This window comes from Danio aesculapii, chromosome 11 (genome assembly GCF_903798145.1).
Source record: "Danio aesculapii chromosome 11, fDanAes4.1, whole genome shotgun sequence".
Classification (NCBI taxonomy): domain Eukaryota; kingdom Metazoa; phylum Chordata; class Actinopteri; order Cypriniformes; family Danionidae; genus Danio; species Danio aesculapii.
This window is the reverse complement of record NC_079445.1, coordinates 17,391,295-17,414,082: the sequence shown is the minus strand read 5'-3', so window position 1 is coordinate 17,414,082 and position 22,788 is coordinate 17,391,295. Positions and strand designations below refer to the sequence as shown.

The following is a 22,788-nucleotide window of genomic DNA, read 5'->3' as shown; positions in this document are numbered from 1 at the left end:
CCCTAGTGAGGATGATGCTTATGGCAATGATGGGAATTGCAGCAACATTCTGACTGCTTCTGCTTGCACTTTTAGGTCTAGCTGAGCTGGGTACAGTTTGTGATCCTTATAGAAGTTGCAGTATTAATGAGGATAATGGACTCAGTACTGCTTTCACCATCGCTCATGAGCTCGGCCATGTGTGAGTACTGTTGGGTTTTTTGTGAAATACTGTGAAATAAATGTGCTCATACTTTTCCTCCTTGAAATAAATGCCACTTTGCATGACATTTTGCTGTTCAGCACAATGTCTGTCATGCATTTTTCATTTCTAAATGTGGCCTGAGTGTCCAGATACTTTTTGGGGCAGTAATATCTCTTGCATTAAAAATGATATTTGTCATATAGACTTTACCCGAGAGGAGCTTTTATTACACCCAGATATGAACCTTTAATCTTTTATTAAAATGATTTTGTGAAAGGTCTACCTTTAAAACACTTGAGTTCTTTCAAGGTCTAACAGAGTGTAACTTTCTTATTCATTTTCAATAGCTTTGTTTCATTTTGTAATGTTTTGGGAAGATTTCATTGCCTTTTGTACAGCTTGATAACGGTGTGTCTATGTCTGATATGCAACTTCCCAAGGTCATTTCTGCAGAAGGACTGAAGTATTCAGTTATACACTAGGTTTTTTTTGTAGCTTAATAGAATCTTGGAGGTAATAAATGTCATGGCATATACAGCAGTCTCATTATAGTCTCATTAACATTATTTAAGCACATCTCAGTGCCTATTTCAGTCAGCTAGCTTAGCTAACATTCTCATTTGAAGGCAAACATTGACCCTGCGATATTAACAAATGCATTTAGTTTGCATGTGCACTGATGTGAAAATAACCTGTAAACAACCTTTAAATGAACTTCTTTTTTTTAAAGAATTAGACTGTTGCCCTGTGGCAGGTGGTGACATCAGTGCCGTGCGCTTGAGTATGGATTTAGTTCTGGTGCTGTACAGTGCTATGCAGTGCGTACCACCTCTCGCCCCACAATCTGATGTGTTCTGCTGCTCATGGGATTATTACTGTCCTCACTGGAGGACAACAGATATGGAAGTTTTATTTTTGCCAAAATTACCTTTAGTGTCTAGACAACAGATTGGCAAATAGTTTATATAATGCAGAACAGATAATACACTCTTATATAACCTATAAATAAAAATATATCTTTTTATCCTTTATGGTATTAAATATTTTATTGTTCATGTTTTGGTATACTTTTTTATATTTTGTTTCTTTAGCATAAATCTTATCTTTTTATTTATTTATTTATTTATTTATTTATTTATTTATTTATTTATTTATTCATTCATTCATTCATTTATTTATTTATCCATGAATCATTGAAGGTGCATTAGGTGATCTGCCTAAATGCTAACCGGTTAGCATAATATCTTTTAAATACAATCCCTCCCCTGCCGTCCAAAGCCACGACTCTTTAAACGCACACATTAAAGGTGACAGAGACACACTAGATCATGTCATTCGCCAGTTAGAAAACTTTATAGTAATTTATAATACTACACTTCTGAACAAAAAACTGTATTATATCTAGCATGTTTTCAGTTGTGTAGCAAGCAAAACGTGTCATAATGTGCAATATTTCATGCATGCAAGGATCGCTGGTCTCACTCTCTCACATGCTTTGTCCTAAAGCGATTACTACATGTAATCTGAACAACGGTTCAGCTCGAGCCTAATTTTGTTGGAAAAAAATGCTCTTTTGTAACAAATTTCATTTGGTATAATTTGTATCTTTATTTTAATGTATTTTTTGTTGGTCGTTTATCTACAAAATAAACAAAAAGAATGAATACATTTTAGGTGAAGTGGCATGCAAATAATTTTTTGGCCTTAAGGGAATTATGAATGAATTCAAGTAGGCCTATTATAACAAAAAATATAGTATTTCTGACAATTTTCTTTATACTTTGAGTTACAAATTACAGTATCGCAATACTTCTTGGTATTGTGATACTTCAGCTGGTATAGTGTCGTAAGATTAATTAATGGTATTACGACAACTTTACTGTATATACCAGGGGTCACCAATCTCGTTCCTCGAGGTCCGGTGCCCTGCAGGGTTTAGCTCCAACTTTCCTCAACACACCTGCCTGGGTGATTCAAGTATACCTAGTAAGACCTTGATTAGCTTGTTCAGGTGTGTTTGATTAGGGTTGGAGCTAAAATCTGCAGGACACCGGACCTCCAGGAACAAGTTTGGTGATCCCTGGGAAATACCAATTAATGAGCTTGATACTAAATATCAGCACCTTTACTGTTTTTCACTACTGCCGTTTTCATATGATCCTGGTGTACATGTGAAATTAGGCCGACTTTGCCAGTACTGTTTGTCCTGTACATGCTCATCATCTTGATCACTTGCATGTGTGTGTTTGTGCGCACGTGTGTTTTCACTCATGGCCTCAGGTTCAACATGCCTCACGATGACAGCAACAAATGCAAGGAGGATGGAGTCAAGAATCAGCAACATGTGATGGCCCCTACGCTCAACTATTACACCAATCCCTGGATGTGGTCCAAATGCAGTCGGAAATACATCACAGAGTTCCTCGAGTATGTAAACCCTCTTTACACTCCATGCGTTGACAGGATGTTATTGAGCCTGTGATGTTGGCTCGAGCTCTTCAGGTTGAGCACCACTTAGTGATTTGTTGTCCTCTAAACATTCTCAACTGAGATGGAAACAACGTCATCAGAAGCACACTGTCACCTACTGAGAACATTTCTATTGTTTGTTGCTTGTTTGTTTTGCTTTCTTTTAGCTCATTTGTTTATCATTTCTCATTAGCACAGGGTATGGTGAATGTTTGCTTGATGAGCCGGTTTCTAGGCCATACAGTTTGTCCCAGCAGCTGCCCGGACAGATATACAGCGTCAATAAACAATGTGAGCTGATATTTGGGCCTGGGACGCAGGTGTGCCCATATATGGTGAGAGGCTCCCTCAGGGAATTGCTTAACATACTGACATGGACATCTTCTAGTGTGTATCTGCCATCTGCCATTATTTATAGGTGTAAATTTTATGAAAGACTGTGATGTGAATTTGTGTTTTGGTTACATGAGTTTGTTATTCGGTGACATCGCAGCAAAAAATGCTTTTCTTACTTAGAGTTTTTGTCTTGTTTCTAGTCCAAATGTATAAAAAAAATCTTGTTTTTAGAAAAAATATCACATTTTAATCAAGTTTTTCCTTAAATCAAGGGGTAACCAAAGTAAACTTGTATTTTGCTGATTATTTTAGTTGCTTTAAGGTGAAACTCGCTTTATTTACACTTGTTTTTTTCTGAAAACAAGACTATTTTTACTTGTTTTGCTTTCAGATTTAAATAAAAAATGATATAAGTAAGAAAATATTTTGTTGTTTTGCAGCAAAGATATCACATGAAAATAGCTGTCAATTTCAATTTGATGTACACTAGTGAGATTTTCAAGCTAACAGTGAGTGTTTGGATTTTGTGCAGACACAATGCCGGAGGTTGTGGTGCACCAGTCCTGATGGAGTCCAGCGGGGCTGTCGAACCCAACACATGCCATGGGCTGATGGCACAGACTGCGCTCCAGGAAAGGTAAACACTTCTGAAAATTTACAACAGCACTCATGACATCACTATTCTTCCAACCACAGCAGCTCATTTAATTTGAACATTTACTTTTACATTTATGAATTGGTGTACAGTTCTATCTTCTTCTCTGTATTCAATGTATTATTTAGGTACTTATTTGTTTATACTTAATATTTAATGCATTTTCATGAATCAGATTACTACTGGATAACATTAAATACAGATGTGACATTTATTCAATTAGCAGATGCTTTTATCCAAAGCAACTTGCAAGTGACGATAAAAGAAGCACTTCAAAAAAATCATGAGCAATATATAAATGCAAGGACAAGTCTACGTTATGCTATTTTAGGTTAGGTAAGAGGAGGGAGTGTGTTGTACAAGTTGTTTGACAAGCTCACTCACCTTTGTGGAGCACACTCAGAATTGCACAATTTTTTCCCAAGAAGAATATAGTCTTTAATTCTATAGCACCTTTACAATGTAAATTGTGTCAAAGCAGCTTAACATAGAAGATTATAGTAAATTGAAACTGTGTCAGTCCAGTTTTCAGAGTTTAAGTTCAGTTTAGTTCAGTTCAGTGTGGTTTAATTCTCACTGCTGAAAGTCTAAACACTGAAGAGCAAGCTTTTCCAAAAACATTACAGTGTTTATAAGAAGGTGTCTGGTGCATATAGAGAGGAGAGTGTGTTCTACAGGTGGTTTGTCAAACCCACTCACCTGTGTGGAGCACATTCAGAATTGCACAATGTTTTCCTAGAAGAATACAGTGTTTATAAGAAGGTGTCTGGTGCATATAGAAAGCAGAGTGTATGTTCTACAGGGGGTTTGTCAAGGCCACTCATTTGTGTGGAGCACACTCAGAATTGCACAATGTTTTACAAGAAAAATACTGTGTTCAAAACATGGTGTCTGGTGCATAAAAAGAGGAGAGGGTTTGTTCTACAGGTGGTTTGTCAAACCCACTCACCTGTGTGGATCACACTCAGAATTGCACAATGTTTTCCTAGAAGAATTGTGTTTATAAGAAGGTGTCTGATGTATATGGAGAGGAGAGTGTGTTCTACAGGTAGTTTGTCAAACCCACTCACCTGTGTGAAGCACACTCAGAATACCACAATGTTTTCCAAGAAGAATACAGTGTTTATAAGATGGTGTCTGGTGCATATGGAGAGGAGAATGTGTGTTCTACAGGGGGTTTGTCAAGCCCACTCACTTGTGTGGAGCACATTCAGAATTGCACCATGTTTTCCAAGAAGAATTGTGTTTATAAGAAGGTGTCTGGTGCATATGGAATGGAGAGTGTGTGTTCTACCAGTAGGTTGTCAAGGCCACTCACTTGTGTGGAGCACACTCAGAATACCACAATGTTTTCCAGGAAGAATACAGTGTTTATAAGATGGTGTTTGGTGCATATAGAGAGGAGATTGTGTGTTCTACAGGGGGTTTATCAAGCCCACTTACCTGTGTGGAGCACACTCAGAATTGCACAATGTTTTCCAAGAAGAATTGTGTTTATAAGAAGGTGTCTGGTGCATATGGAGAGGAGAGTGTGTGTTCTACCAGTAGATTGTCAAGCCCACTCACTTGTGTGGAGCACACTCAGAATACCACAATGTTTTCCAGGAAGAATACAGTGTTTATAAGAAGGTGTCTGGTGCATATAAAGAGTAAAGTGTTTGTTCTACAGGTAAAAGCCCACTATCAAGGCCACTCACCTGTGTTGAGCACACTCAGAATTGCATGACATTTTTTCACCAATCATAAGGGTGCTTATAACAAGGTGTCTGGTGCACACAGAGAGAAAATAAGTATGCAACTTAAAGTTGAACCACTGCCAGAGGTAGTTGAAAAAGCATTAGATCAGATTGATTTTGTAGTGTAAACACTCATATGGTCAAATGCATTGAACTTGCCAAAAGAGTCCCCTAAAATGTGATCAGTATGGGATGTGTTATGAAAAACACACCAAAACCAGTGGAAACGGCAATGCATCTCTGCCGACACTTATGATCATTGAAAACGCATTTTAATACTAGGTGAAAACATGGCCTTGTGATTTTTTTTGTTTGTTCAGAAACTTCTCACTAAATGTTTTTCACTAACTTACAACATGTGCAATCCCCAAATGTGAAATTTGTCATTACAAATGCAGTTTAAACACAGTAAACACCTTTTACACAGTGACTTGTTACAGAGCTCATTAGCCATCTGTATTTGCTTACATATGGGTGGTTACTCAAAGAAACCTCACCAAGAATAGGCTCTTTTTGCTGTATAATTTAAAATGTTCCTATATATTTTTTTAGAAATTGGATTGAAATATATTTTAGAACAAATTTTTGGTTAGTCAAGATTTAACCATTAGAATATATGTAGGTGTGGGGGCAAAACAGTGGCTCAGTGGTTAGAACTGTTGCCAAAAATATGCACTATAGGTGAATTGGATGAACTAAATTGGCCATAGTGTATGTGTGTGAATAAATGTGTATGGATGTTTCCCAGTACTGGGTTGCAGCTGGAAGGGCATCCGCTGTGTAAAACATATGCTAGATAAGTTGGCAGTTCATTCCGCTGTGGTGACTCCTGATAAATAAAGGGACTAAACTGAAAGAAATTGAATGAGTGAATGAACATTAGTAGGCAGATTATACAAACAAATTGCTTAGTGAATGAGACCTATTGTCTTTGTTGCTCAGTAATGCTCCTGTTAAGCAAGCAAGAAGAATACTTTGAAGTGTTTCTCTTTTCTTGATCTATATGATGAAAGTCAACAAGCTCCAATGTTGTTTAGACCTCAAGCAGTCTACAAAAAAAGGCATTGAGTATCTTGCAAAATATGGTGCAAAGTTAAAATTGGAGCAACATGAAGGCAAGTAAATAATGACAGCATTTTCATTTATGAGTGGACTATCCCTCTAGCTTTTTTTCTGTTAGGAAACAATAATAACTCTTGGCTGGTCACATGTGGAGAGTTTGTTGAATGTTATTGGTTTTGTGTAGATTTTAATTCCCTGCCAGAAACTCATTACGTCCCTTGAAAGAACTCCAGGGAGTTAACGTTATATTTCTGCATGTCGCCCAATAGCCATCTTTTGCAGAATTGCAGATGAAAAGCAGATTCTTCAGTGTAACTTCAAACACATATTTCCTCCAAATAGCGACCAAATCACTTCCACAGTGACACTCGTCCACACTGATATATTGCTTTGTTTTTGCCCCTGTCTCTGCTTTAGAATGTTTCCCAGATTGTGAACTCAAGTCAGACTTGTGTAGAGCTTGTGATTGTGAATGGACTTGCATCTCATGACCTTCATATGAAAAGCTTTTCCAATAGCATCATTTTTGCTATGTTACTAGCTATCTCAGCACAGACTTTTTTCTCAGAATGTCATATGCTGTGACCTCATGCATCTTGACACATCTAGATATGCAAAGGATCAGACTTTTGCATCTTGTTTTGATTTACATGCTGGGACCACCCATGATAAGTGGGTTGTCTGGTAATCATTGGGTAAAACTGTTTTAAATCTTAGCATTGCGTTTTAATCCTCACAAAGATTGACCTATGTGTGGAATGGTGACAGAGTCGTGCTGTAGTTTGGGTTCACTCCATAAAGTTTGTAGCATTAAGAATCTTCATGTCAACAATACAAACTAAACTCATCCATAAAACACATAGGTTCTGTATGCAACAACTGCTGATGGAACTGCAATTACAACTGGATCTAAACTGTTATCTGCCGTTAGGGCTGGGCAATATGACAAAAATCTCATATCACAATATGGTATCTAATATTCTGATAATGATATATCATAATATAGTACTTCTGTAAATTCAATCAATATATAGTTTATATATACATTCACTGGCCACTTTATTTGGTACACCTTACTAGTACCCTTTATTAATCCGGGGTCGCCACAGCAGAATGAACCGCCAATTTATCCAGCACATGTTTTACACAGCGGATGCCCATCCAGCCGCAACCCATCTCTGGGAAACATCCATACACACTCACTCACACTCATACACTACGGACAATTTAGCCTTATATATATATATAAAACAAAATCTAAACCTTTTACTTTCAAGATTGCAACTTTCTAACAATGCTGTTATTCATTTTCCTTATCTGCATGTAATATTGTGCTCATATAAATTATATGCAAGTGTTACCAGAAATAATGTATTTATGACACCATTAAATAAATGATAGAGCATAATATGAATTGATAGATTTATTTTCGTCTATATACATTGTCATATTTCACAATGATATATATTGTCATATTGCAATATACCTGCCTTAGCCAAAAAATGCAATGTTTAACTACACTACAATAAAGTGAAAATGCAGAATTGAGCAATTTTTCATAGGAAACCAATAGCTGTTTCCACAGTTGGGCCTAAAGTGAGCATGCTAATGTGTACCAGGGCCAATTGTGTTTCCACTTTCACGGCAGTGGCTTGATCAAGCTACATCTATCTAGGCTTCCTCAGGGCCAATGGCCAGGTTTTTTGTTTTTTGGCAAACCAAATACCTTGGCTTATGGTGGAGGAGCTGGGCCTGAGGAGTGTTCATAAACAAAGGCAGAGTTTACCTGTGTCAGGAGATAGTTAGCAAAGCTGCTCATTTCTCATGTTTACATATGGAGCGCTTCACAGATTTGCATGTCATCCTTTTAACGGGCCATGCTAATCTTCTCTGTATCCATCCAATTTTAGTATATATACTGCCATAGTGACACAAATTCTTGCCGACACATATACTTGGCTTGCTTGGTTTGGCTTGTTTGGTTTGGGACTTGTGGAGCTGTACATCAATGGATTTGCTCTTCAGTGTTTGGACTTTCAGCAGTGAAAATTAAACACACTGAATTGAACTAAACTGAACTTCAACTCTGAAAACTAAACTGACAAAGTTACCAGCGCTATAGAAATAAACATGAATTGAATTGAATAAACATATAAGTCTATCAGCTAATATGAACATCTAAGATGTTTAACACAAGTTTCATACACCAGTGAGTGTCTGAAATATCCCCTGATTGCAATTTGAGGTTGATTCTAATAACTTCATGAAGCAGAAATATAATAACAGATTTATATTTGATGCTAAAGGCTATTTATGCTAGTAAAATTACACATTATGCTTTACGCTGATAATAGAGAACTTAACTACTTGTTTAATGCATTTAACTCCAGTTTTCTGTTAAGTGAGCTCCATCTATTGCTTTGATTGAAAGAATAATTGTATAACAGTATATATATGGTAAAAGCATAGTCAGACAGGAGAAAATAATTTCTTTGGAGCCCATAGTATCAACATAGGCTCATTCTGAAAACGTAGCCCTGTATACGTTTCTGGAGATTGCGAATTATGTTGCCAGATGTACGTATGGCTGCATTTTGTCTTTAAAATGAATGCTATGGGGCAGTATGATGCCATTTCTAGCAGCTGACCTCTTACCTCCGAATGAACGGCTTTCCTGCTGTTACCAGTTTGTCCAGGGGCTTGCCACGTATGTCGTATGTTGAGAAGCAGAGAGTTGACCACAATGACAGGGTTCAAGTTTGGTGAAAAACAGTTCTGGTAAGTAGGTAAAACAAAAACAGGAGCCAAAAAATTAAATAAACAAGTAAGTAATAGGCTGAGAATGTGGTAAAATCTGAAAACGTTGTAACAATTTCAATCTGTGCGTTTAAAACACTATCGGTTGGTTTTAGGGAAGGGGGTGGGTGGAGTTATTGGTCGGTTCGTCAGTAAATCAGTCGACAGCGGCCTCTGGTGGATTTATGCGAGAACAGCAGGCACACATGGCACTCACAAGACAAATGTAAGATCTCACAAAGCATACACAGCGGTCGCTGGTGGATTAGCGAAAAACAAAAACTCCAAAAAAACATAGCTTCTGGGACGTATTCGGCGCTCTCCAGAAATGTATATAGGACTACATTTTCAGAATGAGCCTACAGTAGGTTGCATAATTTTGTGGAATATTAAAAGAAACTGTGACGCTTTCTGAATGAATAACATGATGTAAATGAGACAATTCGACACTGTTTTGTAAATGTGTTCACATTTGCACTTTAAAGCCCTAATGAGGGTTGTTTTTGTGTTTTCCTGTGCTCTCAAGTAAAGAGAAGTGACTTGGCAAATACGTGTTTTCTTATTTTGTGTATAATGCTGAATATATGTTTTCATGAGGTACATTACTGACACAAATTGATTATTGTTTTTTAAAGTTTAAAGTTGAGTCCCAAAAGCCACATGAGACACAATGCATGTTTAAAATAAATGATTATACTCTATACACTAAACTAAGAATGTAGTGTTTGAACTTTGTTAGATTAATTGGTTAATTATAAATGCAGTCTGAAATCCTCAACAATTGAGTAGATGACATTTAGTTTTTTTTCTACAGCACAGAAAAGAAACCGCTGAAGACCATAGGCTGACATTTGACAAATTTATTAAAACCCTGCATAGGTTTGTGTTTTGAAGTAACCTTGGAACCATTGACAACTTGTTTCAGGCAGTTGGGAATTGGTTCTTTCTTTTGCTAGACAAAAACTCAATTTATCCCACACTTTGATCTTTAAAACTTTGCAGACCAAACATAACAAGGTAATATCTAAAAAAGAAAGACTTAATTTTCTCCAGGTCGACTAAACAGTTTGTTGAAATGAAAGTAAATGAGTTAGTAGGATACACAACTCAACCAACCACATGTTGACAAGGGATCTGACCGAAACAAAAGACACTCTGAATCGTCATGTTGTCTGTGTATCAACATTCATTTTAGTCAGTGAACTTTATAACAAACATGACTAATTCTTCAATGATCTCATCTTTTCTCTGTTTGTTCATTGCTTGCAGCATTGTAAACATGGCCTGTGCATCCATAAAGAGCATGAATATGTTCCAGTTGAGGGTGCCTGGGGCGGGTGGAGTCACTTTGGCACATGCTCAAGGGCCTGCGGAGGGGGAATCAAGATCGCTGTCCGCGAATGTAACCGACCCGTGTAAGCTGCCGCTCTTTGTACTCTTGCATCCTCACTGGACTGTGAATTGGCACCATGTTTCTCAATGTTCCCTGACAAATGGCAGCAGCAAAGCCATCCTGAAGAAGAACATTCTTCAAAAGAGACTGCATTCTTAGTGCAGTGGGTAGACTGCAGGCTTTGCTCTATTTAAACTGCAGTGAAACAGAAACAAGATCAAGAAAGCTAAAGGGATTTGATAAGAAATTCATATTTTCAGTGTGGATACGATTGTGTTTTTTTTTTCTGTAGACCCAGAAATGGGGGGAAGTATTGTGTTGGACGCAGGATGAAATTTCGCTCCTGTAACTCTGAGCCATGCTCCAAGCAAAAGAAAGACTTCAGGGAGGAACAGTGTGCTAGCTTTGATGGACGGCACTTCAACATCAATGGTCTACCTCCAAATGTCCGCTGGGTGCCAAAGTACAGCGGAAGTAAGGCATTTAGTCCAGTGATTGCAACTGGCAATTCATGAGTATAAAATAGTCAGATTTAAGGGGCAGTTCTCAAAAAATTATAATAGTATATTCTTTCATATGATGTTACATGCCTGTTGGTTTTTCTGCTGTGGTTACCTAAATTAGATGTTTTGGAGAATAATCTTGTAAGTTGTTTTCAAAAAAGCTAAAAAAAAAAACACTAAACTTTGCTGATAAAATAATTTTCCTCACCAGTACATCTATTTAGTTGAAAGAACACACTCCAAATAATGATTGAGTTAGAAGTAATAATCACTTAATAAGTAATCATTTAGTAACAATCACTTATTCAATGATCCTGTAACTTCCAAAAAATCATTATTGCATTAAACTTACAGTTAAAAATATTAAACGAATATTTGAAATGCTGCCTTAGCAACCAAATCAAGGGCCCGATCATACACCCGGCGCAATAAGGCCCAAGACATGTTTGCCCTGACGTGTTGCTGTTTTCACAGCTGTGCAAGCTTAATTTTCCCGTTTTCCACCACTTTCTTTAAATAGCTAATTCATTTGCGCCACTGCATTTGCAGGTATAAAGTCCAGTGCAGAGCACGTTAGTTGTGCGCCTCGCTTACACATTGCTTAAAACAAGCAGGATGTACAGCAATATGCAAATATCTTTACATATAAAAAAATTTAAGGATTAAAATATTACAAAAATTATTATTTTCTACATAAATATCAAAACCACTGCCTCTGTGCCTTTATCTCGAGGGGCTTTTTCAGTTTATTCATTACAATTTGCTTTTGTATAATGTTGTTATTATTAGTATTATTTATTATATGCATATTTAAATTTGTTTTATCAACAGTAGGCTTAGATTTGTCCACCTGTCAGGTTCTGGACCATATGTGGCATAGGACGTGTGTTTGGATGTAACTCATTTTTTTGACCACACTTCGTTATTATTAGTTTCGAAACAAATCTTTGCGCTTAAAAAATGAAATGAATTATGCAGGCAAATGGATATCTGTGCATACAACACCTTTTCCTGATCCATGAAAGAGAGAAAGTAAAGGCCGATTGAAGGAGGCTCATTTTTTATCCTTGCTGACAGATGGTCTGTTTAACTGTTTTCTCACTAGTGAAGCATTCAGTTTTTCTTCTTACAAAGTCCACCATGTTAATAGCAAATGCGCCATGGCGCGACGCAACTGACTCTTAAAGGGAATGGGAGATGAGACTCTGATTGGTTTATTCTCAAAACACACCCTTAACTCATTAAGAGAATAAGCACAACCCTTCTAGACCATGCGTATTTTTCCATCCTTAAAATAGCAAAAGTTGATTCGGACATGCCCTTAATGCTTTTGCGACCTGCGCTTTAGACTTTGCGCCTAGATCGTTAAAATAAAGCCCAAAATGTTTAAAGGTATAGTTAACCCAAAATGAAATTTGTCATCATTTACTCATCCTTCACTTCACCTATTTTGGGTTTATTTCTTCTGTTGAACACAGAAGAAGATATTTCGAAGAATGCTGGTTGCTTTCACCCATTGAACTCCATAGGATTTTATTTTTCCTGCTAAAATATCTTCTATTGCATTTAACAGAACAAAGAAACACACGATGGAGAGTAAATAATGAGGTCATTTTCAATTTTGCGTGTACTATAATTTAAGATAAAACAAAAACAACAAAAAAATTGTAAATGATGATTTTGAAATTAAAACCAAAAAGCGACAAACTGAAATATGTGAAATAGTAAATTCACAAAAAATATATATTTTCTAAAAAAGTACTTTATAAGTTTATAAAACTAAAATTAAAACTGAAAAATAAAAAGTAAAAGCTAAATCAAAACGTGAATAAATACCACAACAGTATATGCTGCAACATACATATTTTATATTTTAGTACATAAACAGTAAAATAGCTTGCCAATGGTTTCTGCTCATTTACTGTATAGCTTCAGTATTGATTAAGAATGCATTTTTAAACTAGTACATAATTGCTTTTGGCATATTAAATAATTTCCCTTAAGATTTGAGACATAATAGAGCCAATCATTTCAAAGGTTCCATACTTTCAAAATCAAATTACCAAGTACAATTATATTTCAATTAACTTGATAATTGCACAGCACAAAGACGACCAGCTGATGAGAAACATATTATCAATGTCCTAAATACAGTAAGGCCTCCAGACTGTATTAACATTCTCTCTCTCTTTCTGTCTCTCTCTCTCTCTCTCTCTCTCTCTCTCTCTCTCTCTCGTTTCTGATTGCTGTAGTTCTGATGAAGGATCGCTGTAAGCTATTCTGTCGTGTGGCGGGCAGCACAGCTTACTACCAACTCAGGGACAGAGTGACTGACGGCACACAGTGTGGACCTGACACTAATGACATCTGTGTTCAGGGCCTGTGCAGGGTGGGTGTGTTTGTGCTTGTGCTTCACTAATAATGGCACCCAGGATGAATATAAGTAAAGATGGCTGTTTTTTGTTGTTGTTGTTTAACCCTTTTGATTTTGGGCTCAAAAAAACTAATACAAATAAAACTAAGGAATTGGAATGAGATGAGGCTTTTTTCATGAAACACTTTCAAACAGTTTGTCTCGATGCAGGTGCTTTCAGATTGTGGTTTTAGAGACTTTCTCTGATCCCAAGACTCAACTAACTAATTCATAACACTTCCAGTTTACTGCAATTACTTATTTATTTCACTGGTTGGCGTTTTCTTATTTTCTTATAGCCACTTCTCTTTTTTCAAGCTCAACAGTCTTCTATCACAAATCACAGATCTGTTCTTTGGTTTTATCTATTGAAATGAATGACTGAATGAGTTTGGCCTGCATTTCCTCATATATTTAGCCCTGTGAAACATGAGGTCTCGATTTGCTTTGTTTTTTAATCTTTTTGATTGTTTGCTCAAAACACTATAACAAAAAAAACTAAAGAGATGTTTGATTTTTTTAGAGCCTTTTTTGGTAACACTCTAGTTCAGATCACAATTCATGCTATTAACTACTGGCTTATTACCTGCCTGTTATTAAGATATTAACTGTTCTTCAGTAGTTATAAAGCATGACCTTATTCTGCATCCCTAATCACACCTAAAACCTAAACCCAACTTCTACCTTAGTAAACAATTTATTAGTAGTTTATTAAGCTAGTAATGTTAGTTAATGGTTTGTTAATACCGTGAATTGTGACCTAAACTAAAATGTTATCCCCATTTTTCATGAAACACTTTCAAACGCTTTCAGATTGTAGGTTTAGAGACTTTCTCTGATCCCAAGACTCAACTAATTTATAACACTACAAGTTTACTGGAATTACTTATTTATTTCACTGGTGGGGGTTTCTTATTTTCTTATAGCCACTTCTCTTCTTTGAAGCTCAACAGTCTTCTATCACAAATCACAGATCTGTTCTTTGGTTTTATCCATTGAAATGAATGACTGAGTGAGTTTGGCCTGCGTTTCCTCGTATATATTTAGCCCTGTGAAACATGAGGTCTTGATTTTCTTTGTTGTTTAACCTTTTTGCTAAAAAAAAAAAAACAATGAAAAAAAATCTAAAGAGATGTTTGAGTTTTTAGAGCTTTTTTTGGTAACACTTTAGTTTAGATCACAATTCATGCTATTAACTACTGTCTTATTGCCTGCCTATTATTCAGTAGTTATGAAGCATGATTTTATTCTGCATCCCTAATCCTACCTAAAACCTAAACCCAACTTCTACCTTAATAAACAATTAATTCCTAGTTTATTAAGCTAGTAGTGTTAGTTAGTGGTTTGTTAATACCATGAATTGTGACCTAAACTAAAGCGTTACCCCTTTTTTCATGAAACACTTTCAAACAGTTTGTATCGATGCAGGTGCTTTCAGATTGTAGTTTTAGAGACTTTCTCTGATCCCAAGACTCAACTAACTTATTCATACACTTCCAGTTTACTGCAATTACTTATTTATTTCACTGGTGGGGTTTTTATTAGTTTCTTATAGATACTCGGCTTTTTTTTTTTGAAGCTCAACAACCTTTCATCATCAATCTCAGCTCTGTTCTTTGGTTTTATCCATTGAGATGAATGACTGAGTGAGTTTGGCCTGCATTTCCTCACATTTATCCTCACATTATCACTTTCCTGGTCAACCAGGTGTATTTAAAAGAGTGTAAAATATCATTAGTAATATACTTCAAACTCACAGCAAGAAGGTTGCTGGATCGAGTTCAGGCTGGAGCAGTTGGCATTTCTGTGTGGAGTTTGCACGTTTTCCTCTTGTTCATGTGGGTTTCCTCCAGGTGCTCCAGTTTCCCCAACAGTCCTAAGACATGCTGTATAGGTGAACTGAATAAACTAAATTGGCCATAGTGTATGGGTGTGTGTGTGAATAAGTGTGTATGGGTGTTTCCCAGTACTGGGTAGGGCAGCCGGAAGGACATCTGCTGCGTAAAACATATGCTGGAATAATTGGTGGTTCATTCCGATGTGGCTACCTCTGAAATAGAGACTAAGCCGAAGGAAAATTAATGAATAAATGAATTTATATAAGTGCCAACATAATTGTGACACATGTACGGCTTTCAATAGTTTTTAGTGACTGGAGAGTTTTTAAATATACATATTTAGATTGTATAATACATTTTATTTCAACTGAGGGTGCCAATATTAGTGTAAGACACTGTATGTCCCCCAAATGTGAGGAAAAATTGCTTTATAATCCTTTTTAAGTGTCCTCTGAATTAATTCCACATCCTGTTTCTGCAGCAAGCAGGATGTGACCATGTGCTGAACTCCAAGGCCAGGAGAGATAAGTGCGGGGTGTGCGGTGGGGATAACTCTTCATGCAAGCCTGTGGCAGGAACGTTCAACATAGTGCATTATGGTAGGTCACACAGACAAATCAGCTCTGCTCATATATCAAGGTAGCTCAGAGTAGTTTAGCAAAAATTCAGTTTGATTCACTTCAGCCAGATCTCAGAGGTATTTACTCTAAAATGATATTTTAGGATGAGTATTTTGTTGACTTCTGCTTTATTTTTTATTTAACAGGTTACAATGTGGTGGTGAGAATTCCCAGTGGTGCTACAAATATAGATGTGAGACAACACAGCTACTCAGGGAAAGCAGAGGACGATAACTACCTCGGTAAGGCAAGAAAAAGACATTAAACTGAACAGTGTATGATTTTTGTTCATTTTTACTATGTTGTAGTTCAGTACTGGAAGTAATGTAAGTCCATTTCTACTATAGAGTAGGATAGATTGATAAATGGATGGATATAGATTATACGTATAGGTTATTGCAACTTTTTTCTCTCAATTTTGGGTATGGGCATTTTCTGAGCAGTATTTAAAGATGTACTAAAAGGCTTTTCTGCGTTCATTGTGGAGTTTATTTCACAATTACTGTATAACTTCTCAGTTTTGTGAGCTATAAACTTGCACAATTGCTACAACCTAACAGTTTTGAGAAATACAAGATTGTAATTCATAATCGGGAATTTATAATCTTTTTGAAACTCATAATTCTGAGAAAGAGATAAAAGATGTAGTTATATTAACCTTTATTTTCTGGTGGATAAAAGCATCCATAATTTTATTCAAGATTTAAATAAAACTTAAATAAAGTTAGTGATAGTAAAATTTTTAGATTACAATTCTGGCTAATATGTATATGTATATAAATCCTATTTTTTTCCCTAAAATTTACATTCATTCATTCATTTTCTTTTCGGCTTAGTCCCTTTATTAATCTGGGGTCGCCACAGTGGAATGAACTGCCAATTTATCCAGCATATGTTTTACGCAGCGGATGCCTTTCCAGTTGCAACCCATCTCTGGGAAACATCCATAAACACTCATTCACACTCATACACTACGGACAATTTAGCCTACCCAATTCACCTGTACCGCATGTTTTTGGACAGTGGGGGAAACCAGAGCACCTGGAGGAAACCCACATGACACAGGGAGAACATGCAAACTCCACACAGAAACGCCAACTGACCCAGCCGAGACTTGAACCAGCGACCTTCTTGCTGTGAGGCGACAGCACTACCTACTGCGCCACTGCGTCGCCCCTAAAATATACAGTAATCTATAAAACAATAAATAAAATAAGTGTACTAATAATACACTTATTAAAAGAATACTAATTAAATGAGTTTTTCACACAATTATAGTGTTATTATATGCTGTACACTTTATTAGGTACACCTTACTAGTACTGGGTTACCTTCAGAACTGCCTTGATCCTTTGTGGTATAGATTTAACCAGTTACTGAAAATATTCCTCAGAGATTTTGATCTGTATTGACATGATAGTATCACGCAGTTGCTGCAGATTTGATGGTTGCAAATCCATGATGTGAATCTATCCTCCACATCCCAGAGTTGCTCTATCTGGTGACTGTGGAGGCTATTTGAGTACAGTGAACTCATTGTCATGTTCAAGCAACCAGTGTGAGATGACTGACACTTTATGACATGATGCTTTATGACATGTTATTCTGCTGGAAGATTGGTACACTTAGGTCACTGTGGTCAAAGGGATGGACATGGTCAGCAACAATACTCAGGTAGGCTGTGGCGTTGACACGATGCTCAATTAGTACTAATAGGCCCAAAGTGTGCCAGGAAAATATCCCCCACGCCATTACACCACCAGCCTGAACCATTAATACAAGGCAGGATGGATCCATGCTTTCAAGATGTTGACTCCAAATTTGGACCCTACCATCTGAATGTCACAGCAGAAATCGAGACTCATCAGACCAGGCAACGTATTTCCAATCTTCTGTTGTCCAATTTTGGCAAGCCTGTGTGAAATGTAGCCTCAGTTTCCTGTTCTTAGCTGATAGGAATGACACCCGGTGTGTTCTTCTGCTGCTGTAGCCCATTTGCCTCAAGGTTGGAGGTGTTGTGTGTTCAGAGATGCTCTTCTGCATACTTCGGTTGTAACGAGTGGTTATTTGAGTTACTGTTGAGTATATTGAGTTACTTTTTCAGATCATTTTCTGTAAACCCTAGAGATGGTTGTGCGTAAAAATCCCAGTAGATCAGCAGTTTCTGAAATACTCAGACCAGCTCGTCTAGCACCAACAGCCATGCCACGTTCAAAGTCCCCTTTCTTCCCCATACTGATGCTCGGTTTGAACTGCAGCAGATGGTCTTGACTATGTCTACATGCCTAAATGCATTAGGTTGCTGCCATGTGATTGGCTGATTAAAAAATTGCGTTAACAAGCAGCTGGACAGGAGTACCTAATAAAGTGGCCAGTGAGTGTATAGAGTTTAATTATTAAATTAATGAGCATATAATGACAACAAAGTCCACTGGGCAAAAATAAATCAGAAAAAAAAAAACCAGACAGCAAATACAATGCCCTTAAATATTGTGCATCTAATGTACTATATTATTAGTGTTATTATCATTATTACTGTTTAAATGTGTGGTTCATGTAATGGTTTATGCATAATTGCATGACAGTGTGAAATGGGAAATTGATTTGCATATTCAAAAACAGTCTGAAATTACAAATGAATCCTGAGTCATTGCTAAAGTGCCATAGGAGAACTGCAATGTACTGCAAGCTGTACAGGAGGCTTTCCTCAAACATTGTGTGTTAATTCATCTGAACTCCACAAACCTAAGAAAAATGTGCTGCAAATTCAGCAGATTTCTCAGTGGTCCTGTGTTTATTGATATATTTGCATGTCTCTGTGTATTTGCCCTATATACTGTATGTGTGTGTGTGTGTGTGTGTGTGTGTGTGTGTGTGTGTGTGTGTGTGTGTGTGTGTGTGTGTGTGTGTGTGTGTGTGTGTGTGTGTGTGTGTGTGTGTGTGTGTGTGTGTGTGTGTGTGTGTGTGTTTATGTATGTTTATCTACAATGCGTGTGGTTTAGGCCAAGACAGGAATGTAGACATTGTGGAAAGGGGTATTTGAGTGTGTGTAGGTGGTTAGCGGGGGGAACAGAGGTTGGCCGGTGTAATGTGTGAAGTAGTGAGGAAAGTAACTCAGGAAATTAGCTACATAATCACATTAGCGTGCATTTTTGAAGCAAACTGACTTCAGCAGTGCAAGACGTGGCCTCTTCACGCAATACTGGATTTCTCTGCCCCGATTAGCCTAATCTGCCCTGACTCTTGCTAAATCGGACTGTAAATGAAAATGCTTGATTTCTTAGGTCATTCGGGTCTTGGAGTGAGACAAATTTGTGTTTAAAACAAACGGACGCTACTTTAGTTTGTTTAGCCTCCATATATGTTTGCTTTCTGAACGTGAACGTAAGGACGATAAAGCATGCATGTTGTTTCTTTTTTGCTTCGCAGCCTTGTCCAACAGCCGTGGAGAATATTTACTCAATGGAGATTTTGTGGTCAGTATGTTTAAAAGGGAAGTCAGAGTAGGGAATGCTGTTATTGAATACAGCGGCTCTGACCATGTCGTGGAGAGAATCAACTGCACTGACCGCATTGAAGAGGAGATTATTATCCAGGTAATATTCAATCTCACAGCTTCACAGTGTGTCACTATTGTTTAAACTGTTTTGTTGCGTCATGTATTTTGTGTGTGGTCTTTTTCTCAAACTAGGTGCTATCCGTAGGAAACCTCTACAACCCTGATGTCAGGTATTCTTACAACATTCCCATAGAGGACAAACCTCAGCATTTCTTCTGGGATGCGTACGGCCCGTGGCAGGATTGCAGTCTTTTGTGCCAAGGTGGGTGTGAGGGGAGCAACAAATATTTGTTGCGTTTGCCAGAAATGTCAGTGTAGAATTTGGTAAACTTGAACCAGACGTGTGATGCTGTCGGGTCAACCAGTTCAGTATTTCTTGGAAATTTGACGACCTTTTTTTCTCTTCTTACTTTTCTAGATCACAAACATGTGTTTGAACTTGTGTATGTCTTGTGCTGTATGTAATGTGCATTTTTAGGAGAGCGCAAGAAGAAGATCTTGTGCAATCGTGAATCGGATCGAGTGGTGGTTTCTGATCAGCGGTGCCACGGTTTACCTAAACCAGCTGCGATCACTGAGCCATGCAACACAGACTGTGAACTCGGGTACATTTCCACATGCATTAGCGTTACTAACAGCTTGAGCCAACACAAACCCTATTTTGGCATTCATAAACTTGAGGATTTGCTAAAGACACAGTGAGCAATTTGTGATGAAAAGATATGTACATAGTTATTCTTTGTAGCTGAGCTTATTGCAAATGCATTTGTAGGAGTGAGCCTTTTGTATACAAAGTTATGGGAGGGGAGTGTTTAAATGAATCAAGCAATGCGTTTTACTAAGTGTGCTGGAATCAATTTACTAGTATTTAAGTCATAATTTAAACATAAAAAGCATGCCTGGGAGTTATTTTCACAACAGCACTTTTAGTACACACCTGGGTTCAGTTGAAGTCAGAGTTCAGTTCATTTGGCTAATATAAACAAACCCAATAGAACTCAAGTTCAATCCAGGCAATCAAACCAAATGAGAAAGCATGTGTTGTTTGTAGATGATAACCCACACTTGATTATTATTATCTTTGCTTGTTTGCAAGTTAATTTGAGCTGCTCTTGGGAGATTGTAGTGGTCATTATGAAAATTTTGTCTCTGTTTTCCAAGTTGTCACTGGAAACACAAACAGAACATTTTACTTGCAAGGATGCTGTTATGAGATTGTGCTCTCATGCTAATTTGCCCTGCTTAGAAAGTCTAGCTGTTGATCAGTTAATTTTAAAAAAGTATAAATAACATCCAAACACTTGATGTTCATAAGATTGTTTTTTTACTTATTGAACAATATTAGCACATTAATAGCACATTAAAATAAAGTCCACTCAAGCATTGATTTTCTTTTCAGCTTAGTCTCTTTATTAATCTGGGGTCGCCACAGTGGAATGAACCGCCTACTTATCCAGCATATGTTTTACGCAGCGAATACCCTGCCAGCTGCAACCCATCACTGAGAAACACCCATACACTCTCACATTCACACACATACACTACGGACAATTTAGCTTACCCAATTCTCCTACAGCACATGTGTTTGGACTGTGGGGGAAACCAGAGCTTCCGGAGGAAACCCACGCAAACACGGGGAGAACATGCAAACGCCACACAGAAATGCCAACTGACCCAGCCGAGGCTCGAACCTTCTTGCTGTGAGGCAACAGTGCTACCCACTATGCCACCACGCAGCCCAAATAAAGTCCAATTGATCAAAAATATTTATAATGTTCTAAAAGATTTTACACAAAATTCTAAGCATCCCTCTACAATGATTTACAAGAAATGTTTCTTGAGCACAAACTCCAAATATTAGGCTCTGTTAAGAAAGCATTCAAATCAGATTTTTCATGCACACTTTAGTTAAAAAGTGCTCTGTCAACTTAAACAGAATGCTTTTGTAAGTGATTTTTTTGGAAAAAGGACAAGTTGAGCATGAAGCTGAAATACAATTGAAGTCAGAATTTATTTTCTCTGTTAAATATTTCCTAAAGGATGTTTAACAGAGCAAGGAAACTTTCACAGTATGTCTGATAATATTTTTTCTTCTGGAGAAAGTCTTATTTGTTTTATTTCGGCTAGAATAAAAGCATTTTTTAAATTTTTTAAAACAATTTTTAGGTCAATATTATTAGCCCCTTTAAGCAATATATTTTTTTGATAGTCTACAGAACAAACAATCATTATACAATAACTTTCCTAGTTACACTAACCTGCCTAGTTAACCAAATTAACCTAGTCAAGCCTTTAAATGTCACTTTAAGCTGTATAGAAGTATCTTGAAAAATATCTAGTCAAATAGTATTTACTGTCATCATGGCAAAGATAAAATAAATCAGTTATTAGAGATGAGTTATTAAAACTATTATGTTTGGAAATGTGTTGAGAAAATCTTCTCTCCGTTAAACATAAATTGGAGAAAAAAATAAACAGGGGGGCTAATAATACAGGGAAGCTAATAATTCTGACTTCAAATGTATATTTATATATTGCAATGCCTCATGCTATAGTCATTGCTGGTTTTGTGTTATTTGTGCATTAATTCTTTGGCATTTCCACTAGTTTTGATGTAGCGGCCAAAGGATTTACAGTGAGACACATCTGTTAAAATCTGCTAAAACGCAAATGTGTTTTAAATCATAAACCAATAACTCTATCTGAATGGTCTGAACAAGGCCTTAAAGTGACTTCAGAAGGATCAATTGACACTAGTGACTGGAATAGTGACTGCTGAAAATCCATCTGAAAATGCTATACAATATTATATTTGTGTGTATCCAATAGATTACTCAGTACTGAAGCCAATTCTGGAGCTTATCTAACAAAATAAGTTACGATAACAGTCCAAAAACTAGTACACCCAAATTAATATTTTATAGAAAAATATTTAATAAAAAATTTAAAAAGAGGAAAAATCAAGAGAAGCAAAAACAATAAAAACAATTGTATTATCTTTCTTTTTCTAAAGATTATTGGCGACTAAAATATAATTTTAATAAATATATCTGTTTAATAGATCTGTTTTGTTTAAATGCACCAAAATACATTGCCTTGATTCACTGAGAAATGGATAAAAATATTTATTTTCAAAATGGGGTGCACTTAATTATGCTGAGCACTGTAGATATTTAATATTTCTGAACAAAAAAATAACTTATCCTGAGTGTATTTCTTACATT

General features: G+C 36.8%; 1 protein-coding gene and 1 non-coding gene across 2 annotated transcripts in view; one reads left to right on the top strand and one right to left on the bottom strand.

The window, feature by feature from the left end:
* The window catches only part of adamts9 (ADAM metallopeptidase with thrombospondin type 1 motif, 9), a 59,487-nt gene that overhangs the window by 12,366 nt on the left and 24,333 nt on the right, over window positions 1-22,788 (top strand). The window contains exons 8-19 of the mRNA XM_056468144.1: window positions 76-181; window positions 2,465-2,611; window positions 2,847-2,988; window positions 3,522-3,626; window positions 10,508-10,653; window positions 10,924-11,105; window positions 13,387-13,523; window positions 15,867-15,984; window positions 16,152-16,247; window positions 19,435-19,601; window positions 19,697-19,826; window positions 20,043-20,169. Coding sequence (XP_056324119.1) covers window positions 76-181; window positions 2,465-2,611; window positions 2,847-2,988; window positions 3,522-3,626; window positions 10,508-10,653; window positions 10,924-11,105; window positions 13,387-13,523; window positions 15,867-15,984; window positions 16,152-16,247; window positions 19,435-19,601; window positions 19,697-19,826; window positions 20,043-20,169 — 1,603 coding nt within the window. The remainder of the gene's footprint in view (window positions 1-75; window positions 182-2,464; window positions 2,612-2,846; window positions 2,989-3,521; window positions 3,627-10,507; window positions 10,654-10,923; window positions 11,106-13,386; window positions 13,524-15,866; window positions 15,985-16,151; window positions 16,248-19,434; window positions 19,602-19,696; window positions 19,827-20,042; window positions 20,170-22,788) is intronic.
* LOC130237856 (U6 spliceosomal RNA) lies at window positions 8,271-8,372 on the bottom strand. Its single transcript, XR_008838584.1, has one exon. It is a non-coding gene; the product is annotated as a U6 spliceosomal RNA (small nuclear RNA).